The sequence below is a fragment of the Opisthocomus hoazin genome, chromosome 7, assembly GCF_030867145.1.
Source record: "Opisthocomus hoazin isolate bOpiHoa1 chromosome 7, bOpiHoa1.hap1, whole genome shotgun sequence".
Lineage (NCBI taxonomy): Eukaryota > Metazoa > Chordata > Aves > Opisthocomiformes > Opisthocomidae > Opisthocomus > Opisthocomus hoazin.
This window is the reverse complement of record NC_134420.1, coordinates 439,342-460,574: the sequence shown is the minus strand read 5'-3', so window position 1 is coordinate 460,574 and position 21,233 is coordinate 439,342. Positions and strand designations below refer to the sequence as shown.

The 21,233-nt window shown below is 69.5% G+C and overlaps 2 protein-coding genes across 2 annotated transcripts; one reads left to right on the top strand and one right to left on the bottom strand.

The window, feature by feature from the left end:
* The first annotated feature begins 5,718 nt into the window (after nt 1–5,718).
* On the top strand, nt 5,719–13,309 carry PKP3 (plakophilin 3). Its single transcript, XM_075426010.1, has 13 exons — nt 5,719–5,959; nt 7,290–7,366; nt 7,568–8,295; nt 8,696–8,819; nt 8,970–9,174; nt 9,416–9,590; nt 9,844–9,961; nt 10,235–10,402; nt 10,762–10,947; nt 11,214–11,367; nt 11,780–11,972; nt 12,419–12,506; nt 12,853–13,309. The coding sequence occupies exons 1-13, from the start codon at nt 5,734–5,736 to the stop codon at nt 12,886–12,888; spliced, it is 2,478 nt and encodes an 825-aa protein (XP_075282125.1). The 5' UTR covers nt 5,719–5,733; the 3' UTR covers nt 12,889–13,309.
* A 1,078-nt stretch (nt 13,310–14,387) lies between these two features.
* SIGIRR (single Ig and TIR domain containing) lies at nt 14,388–19,523 on the bottom strand. The gene is made up of 10 exons (XM_075426423.1): nt 19,425–19,523; nt 17,498–17,624; nt 17,014–17,200; nt 16,788–16,918; nt 16,452–16,592; nt 16,210–16,353; nt 16,031–16,133; nt 15,808–15,958; nt 15,142–15,322; nt 14,388–14,999 (listed from the first exon to the last, which is right to left on the bottom strand). The coding sequence occupies exons 2-10, from the start codon at nt 17,502–17,504 to the stop codon at nt 14,797–14,799; spliced, it is 1,248 nt and encodes a 415-aa protein (XP_075282538.1). The 5' UTR covers nt 17,505–17,624; nt 19,425–19,523; the 3' UTR covers nt 14,388–14,796.
* Between the last annotated feature and the right edge of the window lie 1,710 nt (nt 19,524–21,233).

Here is a 21,233-nt window from a genome sequence, read left to right as displayed (position 1 = left end):
ACTCATTAGCGCCAGGCCAGTGGGCGTCCTGCTGCCGGGAGGGGTAAAGCCTCCCGGCCGACCCCCGGAGCCGGCGCGTCCGTGGGGGCTGTGCCGGGACGGCGATGCTGGCGGGGGAAGAGCGGTCCCCAGGCTCCAGCCGGTGCCCACCCTGCCGCCCCTCTCTGCTGGGTCACCCCCCCAGTGCCTGGCACCTTGTCCCTGTGCCAGGCGGGAGAGCTGAGCTTTTGGGGGGGCTACTGGTACCCACAGGAGGGAGCGGGGGGCGCGAGCCCACTGCCCAAACCCTCCTGCTCCCCTCCCCGGCACCCGTGGAGCCCCCGCGGAGGGGAAAAGGGGTTCGGCTCTGCCCTGCCTGCGCCTGGCTTGGCTTGGGGGGGGAGAGGGCAGAGCCGGAGCAGGGACAGGAGAGCAAACGACATTTCCAAGCTAATTTCTGTGAAATTACAAGGTAGGAAGCTGTTTTCAGGAAGTTTCGTCAGTTTGTTTGGGGTTTTTTTTATTATTATTCTTAAAAAATAAAATCGATGTCTTGGCTGGGATTTCCTTCCCCTCCATCCCCCTCGTGCCTTGGCCGGGCGGAGGGTGTGGAAGGCCAGGCTGGCCTCCGTCCCTCATCCTCGCCGCTCCCGCGTCCCCTCGCGGTGCTGGGCGGCCGTGGGGGCTGGGAGGATGCTTTTGCCCGCTCAAAATCCCCGCAGCCCTGCCCTGTGCTTGCAGCGAGCGTGCGGGGGGAAGCGCGGGGCTGAGCCTGGCTGGCACGGGGAGGAAAGGTCGGGAAGCCCCGGGCTCCTGGTGGGCCTGGGACGGAGCAGGAGGAGGAGGAGGAGTGCAGGGCAGGGATCCGCTCTCTGCAGTGGGAGCGGGCAGCGACAGCCTCACGAGGGGCCCCTTGGCTGCCTGTGCAGCGAGGAGGAGGAGGAGGGGGAGGCAGCAGCCGTGTTCTGGATGCCCGGACGCACGCCCGGGCTTGCAGGGAGGTTGCTGCGCCTCCGCCCCGTGCCCGGGCTCCACCCGGGCAGCTGCCTGCACCCCACGCTGGGTGGGGGGCTCGCCCTGGTGCCCCCGGGGCTGGCGAGCCGCGGGGAGAGCGGCGAGCTGCCCCGCTCGCGCCCTTGCACGCTTGTGGGCAGGACGGCCGTGTCTGCCCGCGCCCAAGCCTCTGCTCGCCTTTCCCCTTGCGCGGGGACGTGCCCGGCTGCACGCAGCGTCTCGTGGGCTCCCGAAAACCCGCTGTGCCTTGGGCCCAGCCTCCATGAGCTCCTTCTGCTTCCCAGCCAGGTCACCCTGTCCCCGCAGCTCCCCTGGGCTGCGACCGCCCCGTCCTTGCTGCCCACCACCGTGAGCTTTCGGCAACGGTGAGCGCTCCTGGGGGAGCCGAGATAGCCGGGAGTTCCCTCCCCAAGCGTTTCGCTCCCCGTCCGCATTCCCCGGGCTCGCTCTGAGCGTCCGCTGCGTTTAGGGGTGAGGATGGAGGTGGGGGGCTCAGCGACCTGCTCACCATCAGAAAACAGCCACAGTCTGGGGCTCAGGGGGCTTTTTACCCTGAGTTTGGTACTTCTGGCCCCAGGATTTGCCCCCAGGGAGGGGACGGTCTTGGCAGGCAGCGGGTTTTTCTCTCCTCGCCTCGCTGCCTGGCTTGTCCAGCACTTTGGGCGCGCTTTGTTGTGGGCGAGGGCTCTGCTCGCTGCGTCGGGAGCTGGCCCGTGGGCTGCCAAGTCCGGGGCAGCCGCGGGATCCCCAGAGCCGCCTTTCCTTGGGCTCGGCTTTCCCGGCAGCTCCCCAGCCCGGAGAGCTCACAAAGCCGCGGGCACGGGGCTCAGCCAAAGCCAGAGCTGTGGCTGATGCTGGGGGGGACTGGTGCCACCAGTGCCATCCCCCCTGGGGACACTGGTCCAGCCCCACCGGGTGGGTTTTGGAGCCAGCCGGCAGCAGAACGCCGGAGCGGTGGCAGAGCTGCGGTCACGGGGACCGCGGGGAGCCTCTCCCGGGCCAGGCGCTGGAGCCCCGAGGGACAGCGGGGTGCGGGCAGGTCCCCGCTCTTAGAGGAGCAGCCCCGGTGCTGGGCGAGGCTCGCCCTGCCCCGAGGGGATGCTGCGAAGGCGCTGGGCCTTTTTGGGGCGGCGGAGGCAAACGGTGGGGCTGCCCTGGCCATGGGGCCGAGCGAGGGCGAGCATGGGAGCCTCCCTGACACCTCCGGGCTGAGAACGGGCCAAGCGTGGCAGCAGTGGCCAGGTGGAGGGGCCTGGGCAGCCTCCTGCCCTGTGCTGGGCTTTGCTGGGGGGTCACCTCTTGGCAGCCCCCAGCTAACGCTGGGTGCGATGCCGAGGGAAGCAATGGCCCCCAAACTGGTTTGTCCCGTTTCAAACGCTGCCTCTTGGCTTATCTGGCTTCAAAGGGCTCCTGCTCCATCCCACGCATCCAAACATGCTCCCTGCAAACCCCCGGGGCCCAGAGGAGGCCCCCCACCCCCCAAAAACTGTGCCCCCCTCCAGCTCTGCCTCCTATCCATCTTCTTTCAACAGCCCCAAACCCTCCCTGCTGCACCCATGGGTGCCCCATGCTGGTTCAAGGGGATGTGGTGGGAAGGGCACGTTGGACCATGGCCGTGGTGGTGGGGACCATCAGTGATGTTTTTGAGCATCAGGAAGGCAGCTGAGATGCCAGGATGGGGCAGCTGGGACCCCTGGGCACCCCGCTGGCATCTCGGCCGTGCCGAGGCGTTTTGCGGAGCCGCCGCGAGCCCCAGAAGCGCAAACTTGGCTGCGAAGCGAGCGGGTTGCGAGCACAGATGCAAAACAACGGCGAAGAGACTGGTTGGGTAAGCTCCCGGGGCGGGCCCGCGCCGCAGCCCCACGCCTGCCGCACCGGCCCTCGCAGACGGCATCGCCCACCCCGCGCCGGGGCGCCCGGGACCCGTGCAGCACCCAGGGGTGCACCCGCCCGCCCGCGAGGATGCTGCAGGGCGGCCGCCCTCCGGGGCCACCCAGCGAGGTACGTGACAGCCGGTCCTGCGCCCGTCAGCGTGGCGGTCCCCAGTGCGGGTCCCTGGGGAGAGCTGGTGGCACCCACCCTGCCCGTGGTCCCTGCGCACAGGGTGGAAGGGGACAGCGCGGATGCCGGCTCCGGCGGCTGCCTGCTCCCGGCCAGCTTTGGCCAGGAGGCTTGTTTTCCTCCTCTCCTCGTGCCTCAGTTTCCCCAGTGCGGCTCTTGGCACACATGCGCTGTGGCTGGGCTGCGTGGTGCCGCGTCGGCCACTCCCTGCGTGAGACGCCGGTGGCACCGGCAGCCGCAGGCTTCCCTGGGGACCCGGTTTTGGGGACCGGCACCCCGTGGTGCTCGGGGGGTGGGAGAGGACAGCGCGCACCCGGGAGCTGGGGTGTCCCGGGGATGTGGCTCTGTCACCCCATGGAGGGAGGGAGATGGGTGACTCCGGGCTGGGGGGTCGGTGCCTGCTTAGGGACCCCGAGGATGAGTTTGTTTAACCCTGCTTCACCCTCACCGCGGCCGGGTCCCCTCGGGAATCCCCTGGTTTTGCTCCAAACGTAGGGTTTTCTTGTGCCAATTTGCTGCTTTTTAAGCATCCCGGCGCATCCTCGCTGCCGTCCAACGCTTTCCTCTATTAACGGGCCGCTGCACGAGGCGAGCGCTGCCCGGTTTGGCTTCGAGCCTGCCCCAAACCCCCCCGACCCCCCAGCATTCATCTTTAAGCTGCAGAGCAAGGTCATGCCAGGGGGATGGGGGGGCTTGGAGGGGAGGCAGAGCCTGGGGGAACAGGGCTGCCAGCGGGCCTGGGGATGGCCCCGGGAGCTTGCGGGGACAGAGGGGCTCCCGGCGCCGTCCCCAAGCCCCTCGGTGCCTGGCACTGGGACAGCGGGCAAGCATCGGCTTGCGCGGGGAGCGAACCGCCCTCCCCGCCTGCTCCCGGGGGGAAACCCGTGATTCATCCGGGCTCGGAGGGTTGGGAGCGCCCCGCTGAGCTCTGCCAAACTCGGTCCACCCGCCGACGCTCCCTGCGTGGGTGGCGTCAAGGTGGGACAGGAGTGGGGGGCCCCTTGGGGGTGGTCCCTGGGTGCTGTACCCTGAAAGGGTCGGGTGTGACCCCTAAGCGAAGAGGGGGCTCCCAGTAAACCCATGAAGTCCCTGGCCCCCCCCCCAGAGCTGGGGAGGGGGTTTCACCCCCCCATCGGTCCCACCATGCTGTGGTGGTGGCACCGGGGTTTGCAGCCCACTGGGGTTAGGGGAGGCCCTCAGAGTAGGGACCGTCACCCCAAAACGTCACCCGCAGCGCTTGCCACCCAGCCCTGGCATCAGCCGCGGCTCCTGCTGACGGCAGCACATTCCTCGGGGACAGCCGCCCTTTTCACCCTCCCAGCGAAGCACAAAAGCCGTCCCAGCGTTGTCATCACCGGGTGTTGTAAGCCCAGGCCAGCGCACCGGCCGGCAAAGCCCGTAACGCTTCTGCCGGGCGGGTTGGGCGCCGTGACGCCAAGCGCTGAGCTGCGGCTCGCTGCGGAGCCGAGGCCGCGTCGCCACGCTCGCCTTCAAACGACCAGAGCCAGCGCCGGCTCCTCCAGGGGAGAAGCAAAACGCCCCGTGCCCATGAGCAGGGACTGAGCCTGGGTGCCCGGGTGCGGCTGAGAACGGGCACAACTCGGTTCAGGAGTGAGCAGCTCGGTTAGCGAGCCGGGGCAGAGGGAGAGCGGCATGACACAGCAGCGCGGGGATTTCGGGAGCGCGGCGAGCTGGGGGTACGTGGCGTCCCCCGCCCCGCTGTGCCGGGGTCGGCCGGGGCGGCTGCGCGGGTGGGGCGAGCCTAATTAGTACCTGTGCGGTGGCAGCGGCTGAGTCACCCGGCGTTCGTTACTGCCGGGCCTGCCAGCACGGAGCCACCCCCTTTTTTTATTATTATTGTTGCTTTTTAACTCCCCAGCTGATTTGAAAAGCAAAGCAGGGAAGGCCTGGCCAGTAATTACCGCCAATTAGCCCCCGCTCCGGCCCTTTGGCAGGCCGGCCCCCCACGCCGGAGGGGTTTGCCGGCCGCAGCGGTGGGCAGCCCGGGGGGCTGGCGTCAGCGGTGGGGCTGCCGGCGGGGCCGGGGTCCTCCTGGGAGGTGGCTCTGGGGCTGGCTGAGGAGCTTCCCGGGGGTCTGGGGTTATGTGGCAGAGCTGTGAGGGTCTGGGGTCCATGGGGAGGCTGCCCGAGGGTCCAGGGCTCAGTGGAGGGACAGTGCGGGGGTCTGAGGCTCCGTGGCAGGGCTGTGTGAGTCTGGGGGTCCATGGGAAGGCTGCCTGGGGTCCCGGGGCTCAGTGGAGGGACAGTGCGGGGGTCTGAGTCTCCGTGGCAGGGCTGTGCGGGTCTGGGGGTCCATGGGAAGGCTGCCTGGGGTTCTGGGGCTCAATGGAGGGACAGAGCAGGGGTCTGGGGCTGCAGAGCGGCCGTGCGTCGGGCTGGGGGTCGCTGGCGGGGCTGCCCAGCGCTCTGGGGGTCAACAGGGGGGGTGCGGGCTGCAGGTCCGGCCACTGCGGGCCCCGCCACCACGGCCTCCTCGCGCCCTCGTCCCCGCGAGGTCGGTGGCGATGGCGGGGCCCGCGGCGGCCCCTCCTTGGCGGCGGCGGGCGAGGCGTGGCGGCGGCGGGGCGGGCCCGGTGCCTCCCTTCGGCTGGGGCAGCCGCCGCGCTCACCTGCGCAGGCCGGCCTCGCCTCGCCTCGCTCGCTCGCTCGCCGGCCGCCATGCAGGAGACCAACGCCTTCCTGCTGTCGGCCCTGCAGCCCGAGGCCGGCGTCTGCTCGCTGGCCTTGCCCTCGGACCGGCAGCTGGACGGCCGGGGCCGGGAGGCGGCCGAGGCCCAGCGCCTGCGCAGCGCCCGCGTCCAGGAGCAGGTCCGCATCCGCATGATGCTGCGGGGGCAAGCGGCCGCCGGCCCCGACGGCCCCGACCGCGCCGACGGCGGCAGAGGTGAGAGACCCCCGCGCCCCAGGACCGGCGGGGGGAGCCCCTCGGACGGCACCGGCCGTCGGCTCGCCCCTTCCCAGCCCCCCCACCCTGCCCGAGCCCCCCGAGCCCCCCACCGCACCCCCAGCCCCGGGGCGGGCGGCACGGCCGCGGGCTGGGCTCTCTTCACCCCGCTCAGGGGCCGTGCCTCAGTTTCCCCACCTGTCCCTGGGGGGGATTTGCACCAGGGGGGGTCCTGCACCCCGCTTTGGGCTGGGCAGGGGGGGGATTACACCCCGGGCGCTCCCTCCCCGTGCCCCCCAGCCTTCGAGCGGCGCGGCTGGCCGGGCTCCAAGCGCCTCCATTTAACGTCTGCGCTGCAGCCTCCGCCCTGCCGCTTCGCCCAGCCCAGTCCCGGGTGCTGGGGGCTGAGACCCCCCCGGCACCCCAAGCGCTGCCCCTGGCCTGGGTGCGGGTCCCGCTGCCGTCGTCACCCGTCCCCTACTGGCAGCCCTGGGGTGGCGGGGGGCTGGGGGGCAGCCGGGGGGCCATGGGGTGGACAGGGCCCTGCCGGGCTCCGTCCCAGGGCGGTGGAGCCTGGGCTGGCTCTGGGGGGGGATGGGGGGACTGGCTCTGGGGGGGATGCAGGGATGATTGGCTCTGGGGGGGATGCAGGGACTGGCTCTTGGGGGGATGCAGGGTCTGGCTCTGGTGGGGATGGCTGGGCTGGCTCTGGGGGGGGTGCAGGGACTGGCTCTGGGGGGGATGCAGGGTCTGGCTCTCGGGGGATGCAGGGACTGGCTCTGGGGGGGTTGGCTGGGCTGGCTCTGGGGGGGATGCGGGGTCTGGCTCTGGGGGGGATGCGGGGTCTGGCTCTGGGGGGATGCAGGGTCTGGCTCTGGGGGGGATGCGGGGTCTGGCTCTGGTGGGGGATGCAGGGACTGGCTCTGGGGGGGGGGATGGCTGGGCTGGCTCTGGGGGGGGATGCAGGGACTGGCTCTGGGGAGGATGCGGGGACTGGCTCTGGTGGGATGCCTGGGCTGCCGATCCATCTACGGCAGAGGGGACCGAGCTGAGCCGCCGCGTCCCCAGCAAGGTGGCAGTTGCTCCCCTGGGCGTCGGGGCCCGATGAAAGGCGGGGAGGCCACCGCTCGGTTCTGCCACCGCTGCCTGTCCGGCTGCCCGTTGCGGCAGGCAGTGTCCTCCTGCCCCCTCGTCCTCCTCAGCCCCGCCGGTGCTGCCGCAGCTGCCCCGGGATGAGTTGGTGCGGCTCTGGGGTTCTTTGGTCCCCAAACCACCCCTTTGCCCCCCCGGTGCTCACGGTGACCCCTCCATCTCCATCCCTGTCCCGCAGGTGGTCAGTACGGCACGACCCTGCGCTCCTCCTTCAGCTCCCGCTCCCAGAGCAATGGCTTGGACCCCAAAGCCTCGGTACGTACTGGGGGGGCTCATCCCCCACCCCGTGCCGGCGCCCGTCACTGTGCCAGCTGGGGATGCCAGCGGGGACCCCGCCGCTGGGCGTAGCTTTGGCTGTGCTGAGGGAGGCTCTGGGCTCCATCCTTTCCTCCTGCCGCGGTGGGGATGGAGGGGCAGGCTCGTGGGCACCCCTGAACCCCACGCTTTCCCTCCCAGCTGTACCAGCCGCTGGCCAAGAAGGATTTTGGCACGCTGAAGGGCAGCGGCTGGTCCTCGCGCTCGGCGGTGGACCTCACCTCCCACAAGCGGATGGCGACCATGAGCAACGGGGGCCTGGCGAAGGGCCGGGGCTACGGCACCGCCTATGCCATGTCGCAGGCTGCCAACACCTCGCCGCGGCCCAGGTCCTTCCACGAGCGCAACTACCAGGCCCGGCAGAACTTCGACACCCTCTCGCTGCGCTCCCTGCGGCTGGCCGACGGGCCGCTCCCGCCCGCCGCCATCGCAGACGACCGCTACAGCGTCATCTCGGAGCAGCTGGACCCCGTGGGTCACCGTCCCCTCTACAAAAGCCAGGGCAACGGCGGCTTCACCCGCTCCTACACCTTTGAGCGGCAGATGAGCGCCGGCTCCGCCGGCAAGGCCACCTCCGACTGGCTGGAGGGCGGCGAGGTGACCCAGAGCCGCACCATCCGGGCGCCCGCCATGCGCACGCTCCAGCGCTTCCAGAGCAACAACCGTTCGCGGCTCAGCGCGGGCTCCTTCGGCAGCGTGCAGGCGGCCTCGCAGGCGGGCCTCGGGAGCTCCTACGTGGGCATGGTGGAGCACAGCTCCCGCGCGCCCTCCGTGCGCAGCCTGGCCGACTCCGGCCACCGCCTCCAGGACCAGCGCGCCGCGGAGATGTACAACGGGCACAGCACGCTGCTCAGCCACCAGTCGGGGGGGTGAGTGCCAGCGGCGCGGCGCCGGCGTGGTCGTCATCCCCACCTCCGTTGCTTGGCCGGTTGAGGGCAAAACCCTCCATGTCTCATCTGGCGTTACCTTGCTGCAAGGGATGCAGGAGGGTGGGTGAGGTGGCGAGTGCGGTTTGGCCCCGTAGCGATGGACCGTGGTATGGGTTGGCCTCCAACCATGTCCTGCGTGTGGGCTTAGCTCCTCTCGTGGACACATCCTGAGGCATGAGGTAGGAAGACACTCGTTCAGCCAGGTGGGGAGTCCCATGCCCCAGGAGCAAGGTGGGTTGACGGATCTCCTCCGAGATGCGGGACATGGTGGGGTGTTGAGGTGGGAGACCCCTGTGGGATGCTCTGCCTGGGCTCTTCACCACCTGCCTGTGGTTTCCAGGTTTGACGACATCGATCTGCCCTCTGCAGTGAAATACCTGATAGCCAGCGACCCCAACCTGCAGGTCCTGGGCGCTGCCTACCTCCAGCACAAATGCTACAGCGACAGCAACGCCAAGAAGCAGGTGAGCACCCAGGAGCCGAAGGAGACGGGGCTGTCCCCAGCCCCTCTACCGTGGCGGGGCACCCCTGGGAGGGTGGAGGCCATGGAGGAAGCCCCAGCCAAAGGGGAGTGCAGGGGGGCATCTCACCCGGGCCGGGCTCTCCCCTCCCAGGCCCGCAGCCTCCAGGCCATGCCCAAGCTGGTGAAGCTGTTCAACAGCCCCAACCAGGAGGTGCAGCGCCATGCCACGGGCGCCATGCGCAACCTCATCTACGACAACGCCGAGAACAAGCTGGCGCTGGTGGAGGAGAACGGCATCTACGAGCTCATGCGGACGCTGCGGGAGCCCGATGACGAGCTCCGCAAGAACGTCACAGGTTGGGGGCGGTGGCAGGGGTGGGCAGGGGTCCTCCTCCCCCGGGGGTGGCACATGGTCTGCTCACCCCGTGAGGAAACCTGTGATGGCACTTCATGGGGCTGACCTCTTTGCACCATCGTTACCCCACCATCCCATGGCTGTTCCTGGCTGCGGGTGGTTGGCATGAGCCCGCTGGGGAGGTGGGTGGAGGTGGACATGCTCTCCAGCCATCCCGGGACTGAGGATCCCCCTCTGCGCAGGGATCCTGTGGAATCTGTCCTCTAGTGACAACCTGAAGGATCGCCTGGCCCGGGACACGCTGGAGCAGCTCACGGACCTGGTCCTGGTCCCCCTCTCTGGGCTTGGGGGCTCAGGTGTCATCCAGCAGAACCCCTCGGAGGCAGAGATCTTCTACAACTCCACCGGCTTCCTCAGGTACCTGCTCTGGGCCAGCTCCAGCCCTCCCACTCTGGGTGAAGGTTTGGGTGGAGGAAGAGATGCCATCTGTGCTGTAGACACAGGGAGCAATGTCCCCAGGGCTTGTTTCTGGGGTCCCCATCGCTTGCAGTGCTTGTGTATCAAGGCAAAGCCTGGTCAGCCCCAGGGGAGAGGTATTAGCTGCCCTCCCTGTGGTGGTCGCCATGAGGAAGCCCCTTATGCCCATGATGGGCCCACGTCCCCCATGCAGGAATCTCAGCTCCGCCAGCCAGCAGACCCGGCAGAAGATGCGCGAGTGCCACGGGCTGGTGGACTCCATGATCCACTACGTGAGCAGCTCCCTGGAAGTGGGCAAGTCAGAGGACAAGGTGAGTCCTGGGAGGGTTCGGGTGGCCTCGGACGGGGTGCTGCTCGCTCCGTCCCAGAGGCTGCCTGGCCATTATGGTGCAAAGGCACGTCTTGATGTGATGGTTGGAAAACCAGCCTGGCTCCGTCTGACATTATGGGGCACCCACTGGTGTCATCGGGGTGTCACTGGCCACGGAGCCCGGTGGGCTCATGTCCCAGGGGACGTAGCAGCTGGAGATGCCGTGGCAGGCAGCTCAAGGACTGACACCCTCACGTTCCCTGTCCCCTCACAGAGTGTGGAGAATGCCGTCTGCGTCCTGCGCAACCTCTCCTACCGCCTGTACGACGAAATGCCCCCGTCCTCCCTCCAGCGCCTGGAAGGCCACAGGAGGAACAACGGTGGCGCGGTGACGGGGGAGCTGGTGGGCTGCTTCAGCCCCCAGAGCAAGAAGGCACGAGAGGTCAGCGGCTGGGAGGCGGTGGGCACCGAGACGGCCGCATCCCCTCGGGCGGGGTTGGCCCTGGGAAGTGGCTGGCGGTGGAGGTGACGCTGGGGTGGAGGTGGACGCCGGCCTCGGCTGATGGGTGGGACGAGTGGGTGAGCTCAGCAGAGGGTGAATCAGGGGTGTGGGGTGAATCAGGGTGCCAAAGCCCCGCTTTTCCATGCCACGGGGCATGACGTGGCTGGGGTGACCTGCCAGGTCCTTGCCAGCCCAACAGGTGAGGCCAGGCACGCGGGGACAAGGGGACGCCAGCAGCGAGGGATGCTGCAGAGGGGACATCCCCTATGAGTCTAACAGTGCCGCCCCTGTCCCCGCAGCAATACCGGAACGCGGACATCGTCACCTTCACGGAGGTCTCCAAGGACCCCAAGGGCATGGAGTGGCTCTGGAACCCGCAGATCGTGGGCATCTACAACCGGCTGCTGCAGCGCTGCGAGCTCAACAAGCACACGACGGAGGCGGCCTCGGGCGCCCTGCAGAACATCACCGCCGGCGACCGCAGGGTGAGGGCGCGGGAGGGGACGTCCCCCGGGGCTTGCCCGGTTGTCCCCACCACCCGGCCGGTCACAGCCCTGCCCGGGGACGGGAGGCACCTCCCGGCGGGTTGGTCCCAGCCTGCCCTGGGTGGGGGACGTGGCTGTCACGCTACTCAGCGCCTGGGCCTGCGTCACCCCGACCTGGCCCCGTCGAGCAAGAAGAGGAGGAGGAGGGTGGGGTGGGAGGAGGAGGCAGCTGGCGGGGGTCTCCAAGCGGGTGTTTGCCTCGGTAGTGGGCAGGCGTGCTGAGCCGGCTGGCCCTGGAGCAGGAGCGCATCCTGAACCCCGTGCTGGACCGCGTCCGCACCGCCGACCACCACCAGCTGCGCTCGCTGACGGGGCTCATCCGCAACCTGTCCCGCCACGCCCGCAACAAGGACGAGATGTGTGAGTGCCGGGGAGGAGCTGCGGCGCGGAGCCGGGCGGGCACCCTGCACCCCTTCCCTCCAGTCACCTCCGGCCGTCGCCCAGCACCTTCCCGCCTGCCCACCCCTGCGCGCAGCCGAGCGTGTGGCGGCCGGCCCCTCCCCAGCGACCAAACTCCCCCCGCACCCTGTGCTCTGCCTCCAGCCCCGTCGTCTCACTTGGCTTTGTCCTCGTTCCCCAACTCCTCTCCCAGGCGCTAAGGAGTCTCAGCAGGCGCTCCAGAGAGCAAAGGGCTTGAAGATGGCCCTGGGGCTGCCTCGCAGCTCCTTGGCTGGACCCTCTGTCCTCTCACTGCACGGGAGGCTGCAAGGTTCATCCCCAGCGTGTCCCCTGGGTCTGGCCACCAGCCCTGACATGATGCCTTTGCCCACAGCAACCAAGGTGGTCAGCCACTTGATCGAGAAGCTGCCGGGGAGCGTCGGGGACAAGGCACCGCCTGCTGACGTCATCGTGAACATCATCGCAGTCCTCAACAACCTGGTGGTGGAGAGCCCCATGGCTGCCCGCGACATCGTCTACTTTGATGGCCTCAGGAAGCTCTTCTACATCAAGAAGAGAAGGGACAGGTGGGAGCTGTCTGTCTGCTCTGCCATCCCAGCTTGGACCTGGGGTCCAGTCCCGCTCTCCCCTTCCTCCCCTGGTCCAGCGAAGTGCAAGAGGGTCACAACCAGTCTCCATTCCCAAGGCTTGGTGGTGGGGGTTCCCCAGACCAGCTCAGAGTGGCCTCATGGCCACCTTCCAGCCCTTTGCCATCTCCTCAGGACACCCCACCATGGGGCTGCCTATTGCTACAGCCACCTTCTTCCCATCTGGGTGCTTCTCACCTCTCCTGCCAGAAGTGCTGGGCACCCTGCTCATCGCGGTGGGCTCCAACCTTTAGTCTTCTGCCTCTTCCCACCAGCGCTAAGTCCTCAGCCCCTCCGGGCCCTTCTGGGGTGGCATCCTTGGCCTGGTGGGCACTGTCCCGTGCCCAGCGGTACCCAGTGCTCATTGCATGCTGTCCCTGTCCTAGCTCGGACAACGAGAAGTCCTCCAGAGCAGCAGCCAGCCTCCTGGGCAACATGTGGCAATACACCAAGCTCCACCGGGACTTCAAGATGGTGCGTACCCCGCAGCCGGTGGGGTCCTGGGGTGGGTCCCGAGGGCAGGTCCCAAGGGAGTCAGGGCCAAGGGCTTCACCCTGGAAAGCCACACCACCCAAATGCTTCCAGGCGTACAGCGGGCCCCCACTCCACGCCTCCCCCTCCTGAAGGCGTGGGGGTGTCCCCCGAGCGTCGTCCCTGTGGTGGCACCTGCGGTGGGGAGGGGACAGCCATGTGCCCCGCATGGGGACGGCATGGCCCCGTCGGCGCCGGAGCAGAGCGTTCCCCCCACCCAGCGAGGCGCGGGCAGGGGAGGTGACGGTGCTGGCGTCCCCCCCGTGACACGTGGGCTGTCTCCTTGCAGAAGGGGTACCGGAAGGAGGACTTCCTCGGCCTGTGAGGATGACCCCGCGAGCTGGGCTGCCCAGCCCCGACTCTCCCCGCCGGGATGCTCCCTGCGGCCGCCGTGCCCTGGGCAGGCTGCTCGCCACCGGACCCCTGCTCCGTAGCGTAGTCCCTCGTGCCTCGCCCCTCCACCGGGACCCCTTCCCCAGGCGAGGGGATGCTTGTCCTCCTTCCTGCCACAGCCTTGAACCCGGCGACCGCTTTTGGCTCTGCTGTGGGGCCCCGCTGGGACCCCAGTGAGGTGGGGACAGCCCTGTGGCACCCAGGGGTCCTCAGCCGGCTGCAAAGCTCAGCCTGTCTGCCAGCTTGGCAGAGGGGCAGGAGCTGCAGGGCTGCGGGGAGGCTCCTGCAAAGCAACGCTGGTGGGGAGGGGGGCTCTGGGGACACCCCATCCTAGCTCTCCACACTGCGGCACGCTGGGACGGTGACGGTGCCACCACGCCGGGGGCTGCGCGTGCTCTGCCCTGGCCGGGTGGGGAGGGGGCTTCGCACAGCTCGGGGGGCTTGTGGGAGCTCTGCGGTGGCTTCGCAGGTTTTTACGGGCTTGGCACCGCGGCTGTAGGGAGCCAGGAAGCGGCGTCGGTGACGCGGTGCCGAGTCCCCCCTTTGCTGGGGGCAGGGGGGCTGTGATTGAGGCAGCCCATGGCCTCACTGCGGGGAGCCGGGGGATCTCCGAGCCCCTCCGTCCCCATCCGTCCCCCCTGCGGGGACCGTCCCTGTGCAGCAAAGCCACCGCTGCCGCTCCTTGCTGGCTGCCCTGCTCAGGGCTGGGCCTGGCCGCTGCTGCGTCAGCAGGACCCGGGCAGGGCCAGCCGGCTCGTGGGTGCCAAGCGGCGTCTGCCCGCGGGGAGCGAGATGCCCGCGGTGCCCGGCGCCCGTGAGGCAGCGGGCCCAGAGCTCGCCCTGCCGCGGCGGCGGCCAGGGCACGCGGGGGGCTGCGGGGCGGCTTCGCTCTGCCAGCGGCTTTGGGGCTGGGGGCACTCCCTGCGCTTGGGGGGCATCGCGCGCCCCGCTCGGGAAGCGAGGTAGAGTAGGTTCGGGGGGCGGGAGGGTGGGGGGGACCGGGCAGCACTGCTGGGGCTGGCGTGGCCCCGGCGTCGTGCCGGCACCCGGCGTGCTCCGGGCTGGGGTGTCGCGGTTTGTCTCCCCAGCTCTCCGTGTACAATCTCCCCGAGCCCCGCGTATCCCCAAAATAAAGGCCTTGAATGATGCCCACTCGCCCCCGCGCTCGGCCGGCAGCAGGGAGGGCAGGGAGCACCCATGGGACACCGGCGTGGGGGACAGCTCGTCCCGGGGTGCCTCCCCGCTCACCGCGTCTGGGCGTTGCTCCCAGTCAGCGGCACGGGGACAGGACGCAGTGCGGGGACGGGACGCGGTGCGGGGATGGGATGCAGCATGGGGATGGGACGCGGCACAGCGCTGCCTGCCCCGCTGCCCGTGGTGGGCAGAGCCCCAGCGGTGGCACCCGCGGCCCCGCAGGCAGACGAGACCCACTCGGTGCAGCAGCATTTTATTGCCCCGGGGGTTTCCGTGGGAGAGGGGGTGCCGCAGCCTCTCCCACAGGCATTTCCCAGCCCGTGAGCCGCTGGGGCTGGGGCGCGTTGCTTCTCGTAGAGCATCATCCGTCGCAGTGCTTGTCCATCACGCAGGAAAAACGTCCCTGCTGCCCATGGCGAGGGAGGGGGCCCAGCACCCAAGGGTGCGCAGGCGCTGCGGGCAGGGGTGTCCCCTGGTGATGGTTTTCCACCATGGAGCGTGCTGTCAGAAGGAGCCAGCTCCTGTCTTTCCCACTGGGACCCTGGCTTTGGGCCCACCATAAAGCCCGGGCTCCTCCGGCCGTGACCTGGCTCCATGCAGCTCCGTGGGGAAGGGGGACGGCACCTTTGCCGACCGGCAGCCCCGCTCAGATGTCATCTTCTGTCACCAGGCAGTAGAAGTCTGTGCGGGCGCCGTAGTTGCGCGAGCCCAGGTCGGAGACGTCGAGCTCGGGTCTCTGGGCGTCCCTCAGCTGGGCGTCCTCCGGCGCGCCGGCAGCCGGAGCCGTGGCAGTGCTGGGGCCACCGATGCGGGGAAGCCGGGGGCTTCTGAAAACGCAGCCTCGGAGACCTGGAAGGAGCGGGGAGGTGGGTTTTAGGCGGTGGGGAAGGGGCGAAGCCCAGCCCACCTGCCACGGGAGGGTGAAGCAAAGCCCAGAGGTGCCCCCCGGTGCACATCTGTGCCCCCCGGGAGAAGCAGCAGGGCCAAGGACCTGTGCCGAGGTCCCCATCCGGGTGGAGGTCCCCGCCGCTGTCCAGGTAGCTGCTGTGCAGGATCAGCATGGGGTCCTTGTCCTCCTGCAGCTGGGTCTGCGGGTCCCCCATGGCCCCCTGGAAGGACACCTTGCGGGGCAGGGCCAGGCACAGCTCCTTCCAGAAGTCCGACGACGGGGTCTGCGCGGGGCAGGGAGGAGACGAGCTGCACTGGGACCACCACCAAGCCAAGCCCGGCCCCTCTGTGGGGCTCAGCTCGCCCTTCCCAGCGCCGGGAGCTCAGCCAAGGCGAGGGCTGTGCTCCCGGCGTGGCAGCGTGCCCGCACGCTGGCGGAGAAACCGGCTCGACCTGCTGCGACGCTCCCGAGGGCTCCGGCTCCCAGCCTGGCCCTGAAATGGCCGGAGCAGCCACGGGCCAAAGCTTCGCTCCGAGCTGAGCCTTCCCGCTGGAGCCTCGGCCGGGGAGACCCCGCAGCGGCACGGGGGTCCTGGTCACGGAACTCTGGGGAGCGAGCACCCCGGCCCGGGGCTGTTTCTGTTGTTAAACTGCCTCTAATAGACGAGTGCCCCACTGAGGCACGGGGAGCAGCCCTGGGGTGTCACGGGGAGGCTGGCATGGATGGGAAGGGGGGTGCCGGTGGGACGGGGCCCTGCGCCGCTCTCACCATGGAGCCAGCTCGCCACACCAGCAAGGTCACCGCGCTCCGGTGCTGCCTCAGCAGGCTGATGGCGGGGTGGGCGATCTCCCGGTACTGGCTCTCGAAGACGATGAAGATGGGTTTCTTGGAAAGCTCCAGCAACCTCCACAGCCCTTCCCTGCGAGACAGGCGCGTGGCAGGAGGGCGAGGGACCTGCGCTCTGCCGGGAGCAGGCAGGAGCCGCTCCTACCTGAAGCTGCTGTTGCACCAGTCTTGCTCCAGGTACGCGACGGAGAGCACCACGATGAGACGCCGGCACCGGCTCACGTTCATGATCAGGTCGGCCGAGGGCTCTGCAGGCAGAGGGATCTCAGGCCCCCGGGTGCCGGTGTTGCCCCTCTGCCCGCCCAGCATGGGGCCAGCGCCTACCTGAGTTGGGCAGGATGGTTTGCTCGTCCAGGAAGAGCTTGTAGCCATAGCGGTTCTCCAGCTGCGGCTTCACGATGAAGTGGACGAACTTTCGGTCATCCGGGGCGGTGGCGTGGGAGACGTAGGCGTCGTACAGCTTCCCGTCTGGGCAGAGCCGCGGGGAAAGGGGGGTTGTAACGCCGGGGAGGGCTCTGCGCGCGGCGAGCCCCTGGCCCGGGGGAGGCTGTTCCCGGGGGGCTCACCGTTGATCTCCAGCTCGCCGTAGCGGTTGCGGTACCAGAGGAGCACGCTCAGGCGGCACTGGACATAGAGCCCGGCCAGAAGCACCAGGAGTGCCAGGACCAGGAGGGCTGCCAGCACCGCGAGCACGTGCCCTGCTGCCTCTGCAAGGACAGGGAAGGGCACGGTGAGCGTGGCCAGCGGCTGCTGGCCCAGGTTTTCCGGGTTTCATGTAAGTCTGCACCGCGATGCGCTGCCCCGGGAGAGGCCGTGGCGATCCCCATGGGGCTGCCCTTCCTGCCCTGTGCAAGCGGGTCCTCCGTGGAGGTGTCCCTCCTCGGTCCCCAGCACGCCCCTACCCGCTCGCCGCAGGGTGAAGGTGGCCGTGGCGTTGCTGACCCAGCAGGCAAACACCCCGAAGTCGGCGTCGTGTGTGAGGTTGAGGTGCAGGACGCTGGCGAGGAGCCGCTCTGAGGCATTCAGGGCAAACCTGGGGGGAGATGGGGCCGCCGTGGGCTGGGCTGTGCGGCGACCACCCCGACGGCCAGCCGGACAGACGGACATACCCCCGGGCGGGCTCCTTACCAGGCGGTGTCCTGGCTGCTCTCGCTGCCCAGCCTCTGCCCATCTTTGGTCCAGGTGGGGACGGGCTCGCAGGGCTCGGCGGCTGCCCAGCGCACGGTGCAGTTCAGCGCGACCCGGCTCCCCAGCGCCAGCTCCAGCGTCTCGTTGGCGGCCGGGGCGAGGATTTCGGGGGGCACGCTGCAAAGGCCTGGGGGCACAGCGGGAAGGGGGTTTCAGATGGGAAAGGTGATCCAGCTCCTGGCTGGGCGGGCAACTGTCGTAGCCATCCCGGCTTCCCCGGAAAAACAAGCTCTGCCATGGGGGTCTGGCAGCGAGCAGCTCTTGCGGGTGTTTTGCAACAGGCTGAGCTGGTTTTCGGGGCTGGGATGGACCCCCGCCCGCCCTACGAGGCAAAGCTGGAGCGGCGAGCAGTACCCCCCACCACGCTGCAAGCGAGGGGTCCTTCTAGCTGAAAGCGGGTGAAAGTTTGGATTTTGCAGCCTACCTGCCATGGCGTGCTCAGCCGGCGTGCGGGGAGGCTGCTGGCATCACCAGCGCGCGGGAGGGCCCCCACGGCACGGCGTCTTCCGGGGGGCAAAGTCCGCGTGCCGCTGCCGCCGGGCGGGCTGGGCCTGGAACGGGTCAGAAACGGCTCCGTGAGCGCGGGCTGCTCCGCGCCGGGCGGCACAGGGAGAGCCCCACGGTCCCTGTCGCTCCCTGCAGCGATGCGGGCTGGGGTCGGCGGGTGCCACTCCAGGGCGAAGCCAAAGCCATGTCCCGGCTGCGGCTGGGTGGCCGCCATGCCACCTGCCCTCCCCACGCAGCGCCCACTCGCAGCCTGGCTCTCCCAGCTGTGGATTCACGGGCGGGAGGTGATTAATGACCGGCCAGGGGCTGCGGGACGTTAAACGTGGCTCTGGCTCAAACCAGAGGCCAGCGAGGGGAAGCGAGCCCCGGCCGTAGCTCAGCCGTGAAACCACGGCGAGCTGCCCCCGCGGCTGTGTTCGGGGGGCTCAGCGGGACCCCGTCATGCCACCAACACCCTGCCTCGGCTGCACGGCTGCTTCCAGCTGGATGTGCCCATTGAGATTGCTAATTAAACAGCGGGGCGGTTTATTTATAGCAGCACGGGCTTCTTGTCTCGTGAGCTCTGGCAGCGTCGAGCTGAGCCAAGCGGTGCAGCCCTCCCCTCGCGTCGGGGGGCTCGGGGGCTGCTGCCCTGAGGCTGCGCGGGGACCGGGGGGACGGGCAGGCAGCAGCTGTGCCGCTGCAATGGTCCCGTGGGAAGAGGGGGCCCAGGGCGGACACCCCGTCCCTGCCAGTGAATCACAGCCGTGCCGAGGGGCACCGGGAGCACACGGTGAAGCAGAGCCGGCGGGGATCGGGCTCCTCCGTCCCTGAGCACCCGCAGGGACCCCGGCGCGGGCGGCGTGTCCGCTGGGGCTGATGTGGGAACAGCAAGGACGTCACGTCGCCGGTGTTTCTGCAAGGCAGCGCGACCGTAAACACATCCAGTGTAACTGCAGGGGCCAAGAGGGACGAAAATCTCTCTCTTTGCCCCAGAGCTTCACCACGCTCGTTTGCAAACTGGTTGTGGGTAACAGCAGGGCTGCCGAGGCCAGGCTCGCCCCTGGAGAAACCGTGTCGGCTGCTGGCGTGAGGGGGAATGGGGGTCTGCAGCGCTGCCCGGCCATGAACAGGGACGGGGGCACATCGCTCCCCACGGCACGGCAGCCCTGGTGCCAGGTGCGGGGTGAAACCGTGGGTCAAGGTACGCCAGGGCTGACCATGACACGTTCAGCTTGAGCAGCTGGAAAGCGATTTATACCTCAAGCATTAACTGGGTTTCTCCGCGGCCGGGGGTGGAAGAGCAAGGGATGGCGACGAGCCAGCCCGCCCGTTTCTCGCACGGGGAAGGGGACGGGAGATGCGAGACGCTACCCTGGGTGGCGTGGGGCTGTCTCTGCCGGGTGGGGATGCTCCGGCCCCGCTCGGTCCTGCCCAGGCGGATCGCTCGTGAATGGTTTCACTCTGACGGTCGGCAGCACGGGAGCCCCAGTGCGACACGGGCTGGCTGGAGAGCTCGGGGGCCCTAAATACCCCTCCGGCCCGTGGCGAGGCACGGCCAGGCAGGGCCCCTCTGCGCCGGCCACGGAGCGGCGAGGGATGCCCACGGGCGGGCGGGTGCCGGGGCCGCTGCCGGCGAGGGAGGAGGCGCGGGCTAACGGGCAGCAGCTCGCTCCCGAGTCCCACACCTCGGGCTGGGGACAGCTGCGGGCGGCGGGTGCCGGCTGGGCCGCGGCGTCCCCGGTGCAGGCGGAGGCATGGCGGCCGCGGGGATGGGGAGCAGCGGGACGAGAGAGGCGAAGCCCAGCGGGCCCTGGCCGAGCCGGCGTCGGGGCGGAAGGGGACCGGAGGAGAGCGGCGTTTACCTTGGAGCTCCCCGGTGCCCCGGCCGCGGGCCTCTGCCAGCCGCCTCCGCCTGCGCCGCTGCAGCCGGCTGCCCCTGCCAGATCGGTGCTTGGGTTTCCTTTCTTTTTTTTTAAATAATTTATTTATGCCCCCCCCCCTCCGCGGTTCAGCCCCTGCCCTTCGCCGGGCTCTCCCGCCGCCCCAATCGCCGGGCGCCAGGCCTGCCGGAGGGGTTGGCCGTCCCTCCCTCCCGCTGCTCCACCTCTGTCTCCACCTGAACCGGTGGGGAAAAAAATTAAATAACTCTGGCTTTAGGGGAGGGGAAAAGAAAAAAAAAATGCAGAAAAAAAAGAAGGCAAGCCACCCAGCCTGCCGGCCCAGCAGCGCTGGCAGCCAGGCACCCGTGGGCTGCGTGACGTCCTGGGGCCGAGGAGGAAAGCTCCCCGGTTCCCCACGGCTGGGAAAGCCCTCGGAGGTGTCGGGACCCGCACCCGGTGCCCACTGTCACCGGTGACAGCAGCCCTGGGGCCACGGTGGGGGCTGGCCCGGGAGGGGCCGGGGGCTCTCCGCAGCGCACGGCCTGCAGGGGGCCCAGGGTTTGCCGAGCTCCGGCGAGCTCGGTGCTCCCCGGCTTCGCTCAGGTGAGCTGCTGCCCGAGGGAGGCGGCGGGAGGCCGGGCTGTGCCGGGGGCCTCCCGTCTGCCCGCTCCCCCCGGGTCTGGGGAGCCCCTTCCAAGCCGCGGCCAGCACCGCGGGGCAGCTCCTCCGGCTGGGGCTGGCCGCGGGGAACCGGGCCCAGATGTGGCTGCTTGTAGCAATTACCGAGGAGCTGATTTTTTTCCCCAAAAGGGAAGAAAAGCGGCATTTTCCTGCCGCAAGGCCCCGGCTGAGGCAGGCTTGGCGGCTTGGGGACGGTGCTGGGGCCCTGCTGCGTGGCAGGGCCAGCAGCCGGGGGGCTCCTCCAGCGTCCCGCAGAGCCCATGGTGGGGAAAAGGGCTGCAGCGCCCCGCGCACGGACAGCAGCCGCCACCCGCACACACAGGCCTGTGGGGCCTGCGGGGCCCGGCACCGCGCTCCCCGCCCTCGGCAGCCGGCCCCGCCTGCTCCTCGCTGCCCTGCCCGGCCCGCTGCCGCTTCGTAAATAAAATGAAGTCAGTTATTCATTTATTGTCAGTTTTTCAGCAAACCCCTCTCGCCGAAGGGCCCCCGCCCGCCGCGGTTTCCATGGCAGCCGCGCGGCGCCGGGCAGGGGGCGGGGCCCCGCGCGGTGCATGCCGGGCGCTGTAGTCCCGCCCCCCGCCGGCCTCCCCGGCACTACGGCTCCCAGCGTGCCCCGCTCCGCGCGGCGCCAAGATGGCGGCGGCGTCAAGATGGCGGCGGTCCGTGGGGCGGGACGCCGGGCCCTGGGGCCGGGCCGAGCGGGGCCGGAACCGGAACTGGGGCCGGGGCTGGGGCTATGCCGCGGGGCCGCCGCCACGGGCAGCAGCCGGGCTTCACCCCGGGCGTGGGCGCGGGGGGCGTCGGGGGCTGAGTAACGGCGCCGGGGCCTCCTCCAGCCCCTGAGGGGAAGGCGGGGGGCGGGGGGTGGGGGGCTGGTGTGTGGGCCGTGCTGGTCCCTGGCTGAGGGGTGTCTGTGTATTTCTGTGTGTGTATCCGCATGTGCGTACAAACACGCAGGTGCGGGTCACAGGTGGGTCCGTGGGCCTGTTGGCAAGGAGCAGCGCCCGGCTGGCGGCCCTCACTGCTCGCTGTGTGACAGACTGGTGCTGCAGGCCGGCTGCGGGGGGCTGCCAGGGGCAGCGGGAGCACGGCCAGGGCTGGTGCTGTGGG

What these genes read in the sequence shown, in the direction of transcription:
- PKP3 (XM_075426010.1), top strand. Translation starts at nt 5,734, where the DNA reads ATGCAGGAGACCAACGCCTTCCTGCTGTCGGCCCTGCAGCCCGAGGCC. An exon ending in TGGGCAAGTCAGAGGACAAG is followed by an intron (nt 9,962 to 10,234) that starts GTGAGTCCTGGG and finishes GTCCCCTCACAG; the next exon opens with AGTGTGGAGAATGCCGTCTG. An exon ending in TCCACCGGGACTTCAAGATG is followed by an intron (nt 12,507 to 12,852) that starts GTGCGTACCCCG and finishes GTCTCCTTGCAG; the next exon opens with AAGGGGTACCGGAAGGAGGA.
- SIGIRR (XM_075426423.1), bottom strand. An exon ending in AGCAGCCAGGACACCGCCTG is followed by an intron (nt 16,919 to 17,013) that starts GTAAGGAGCCCG and finishes ATCTCCCCCCAG; the next exon opens with GTTTGCCCTGAATGCCTCAG. An exon ending in CTTCACCCTGCGGCGAGCGG is followed by an intron (nt 16,593 to 16,787) that starts GTAGGGGCGTGC and finishes CTGTCCTTGCAG; the next exon opens with AGGCAGCAGGGCACGTGCTC.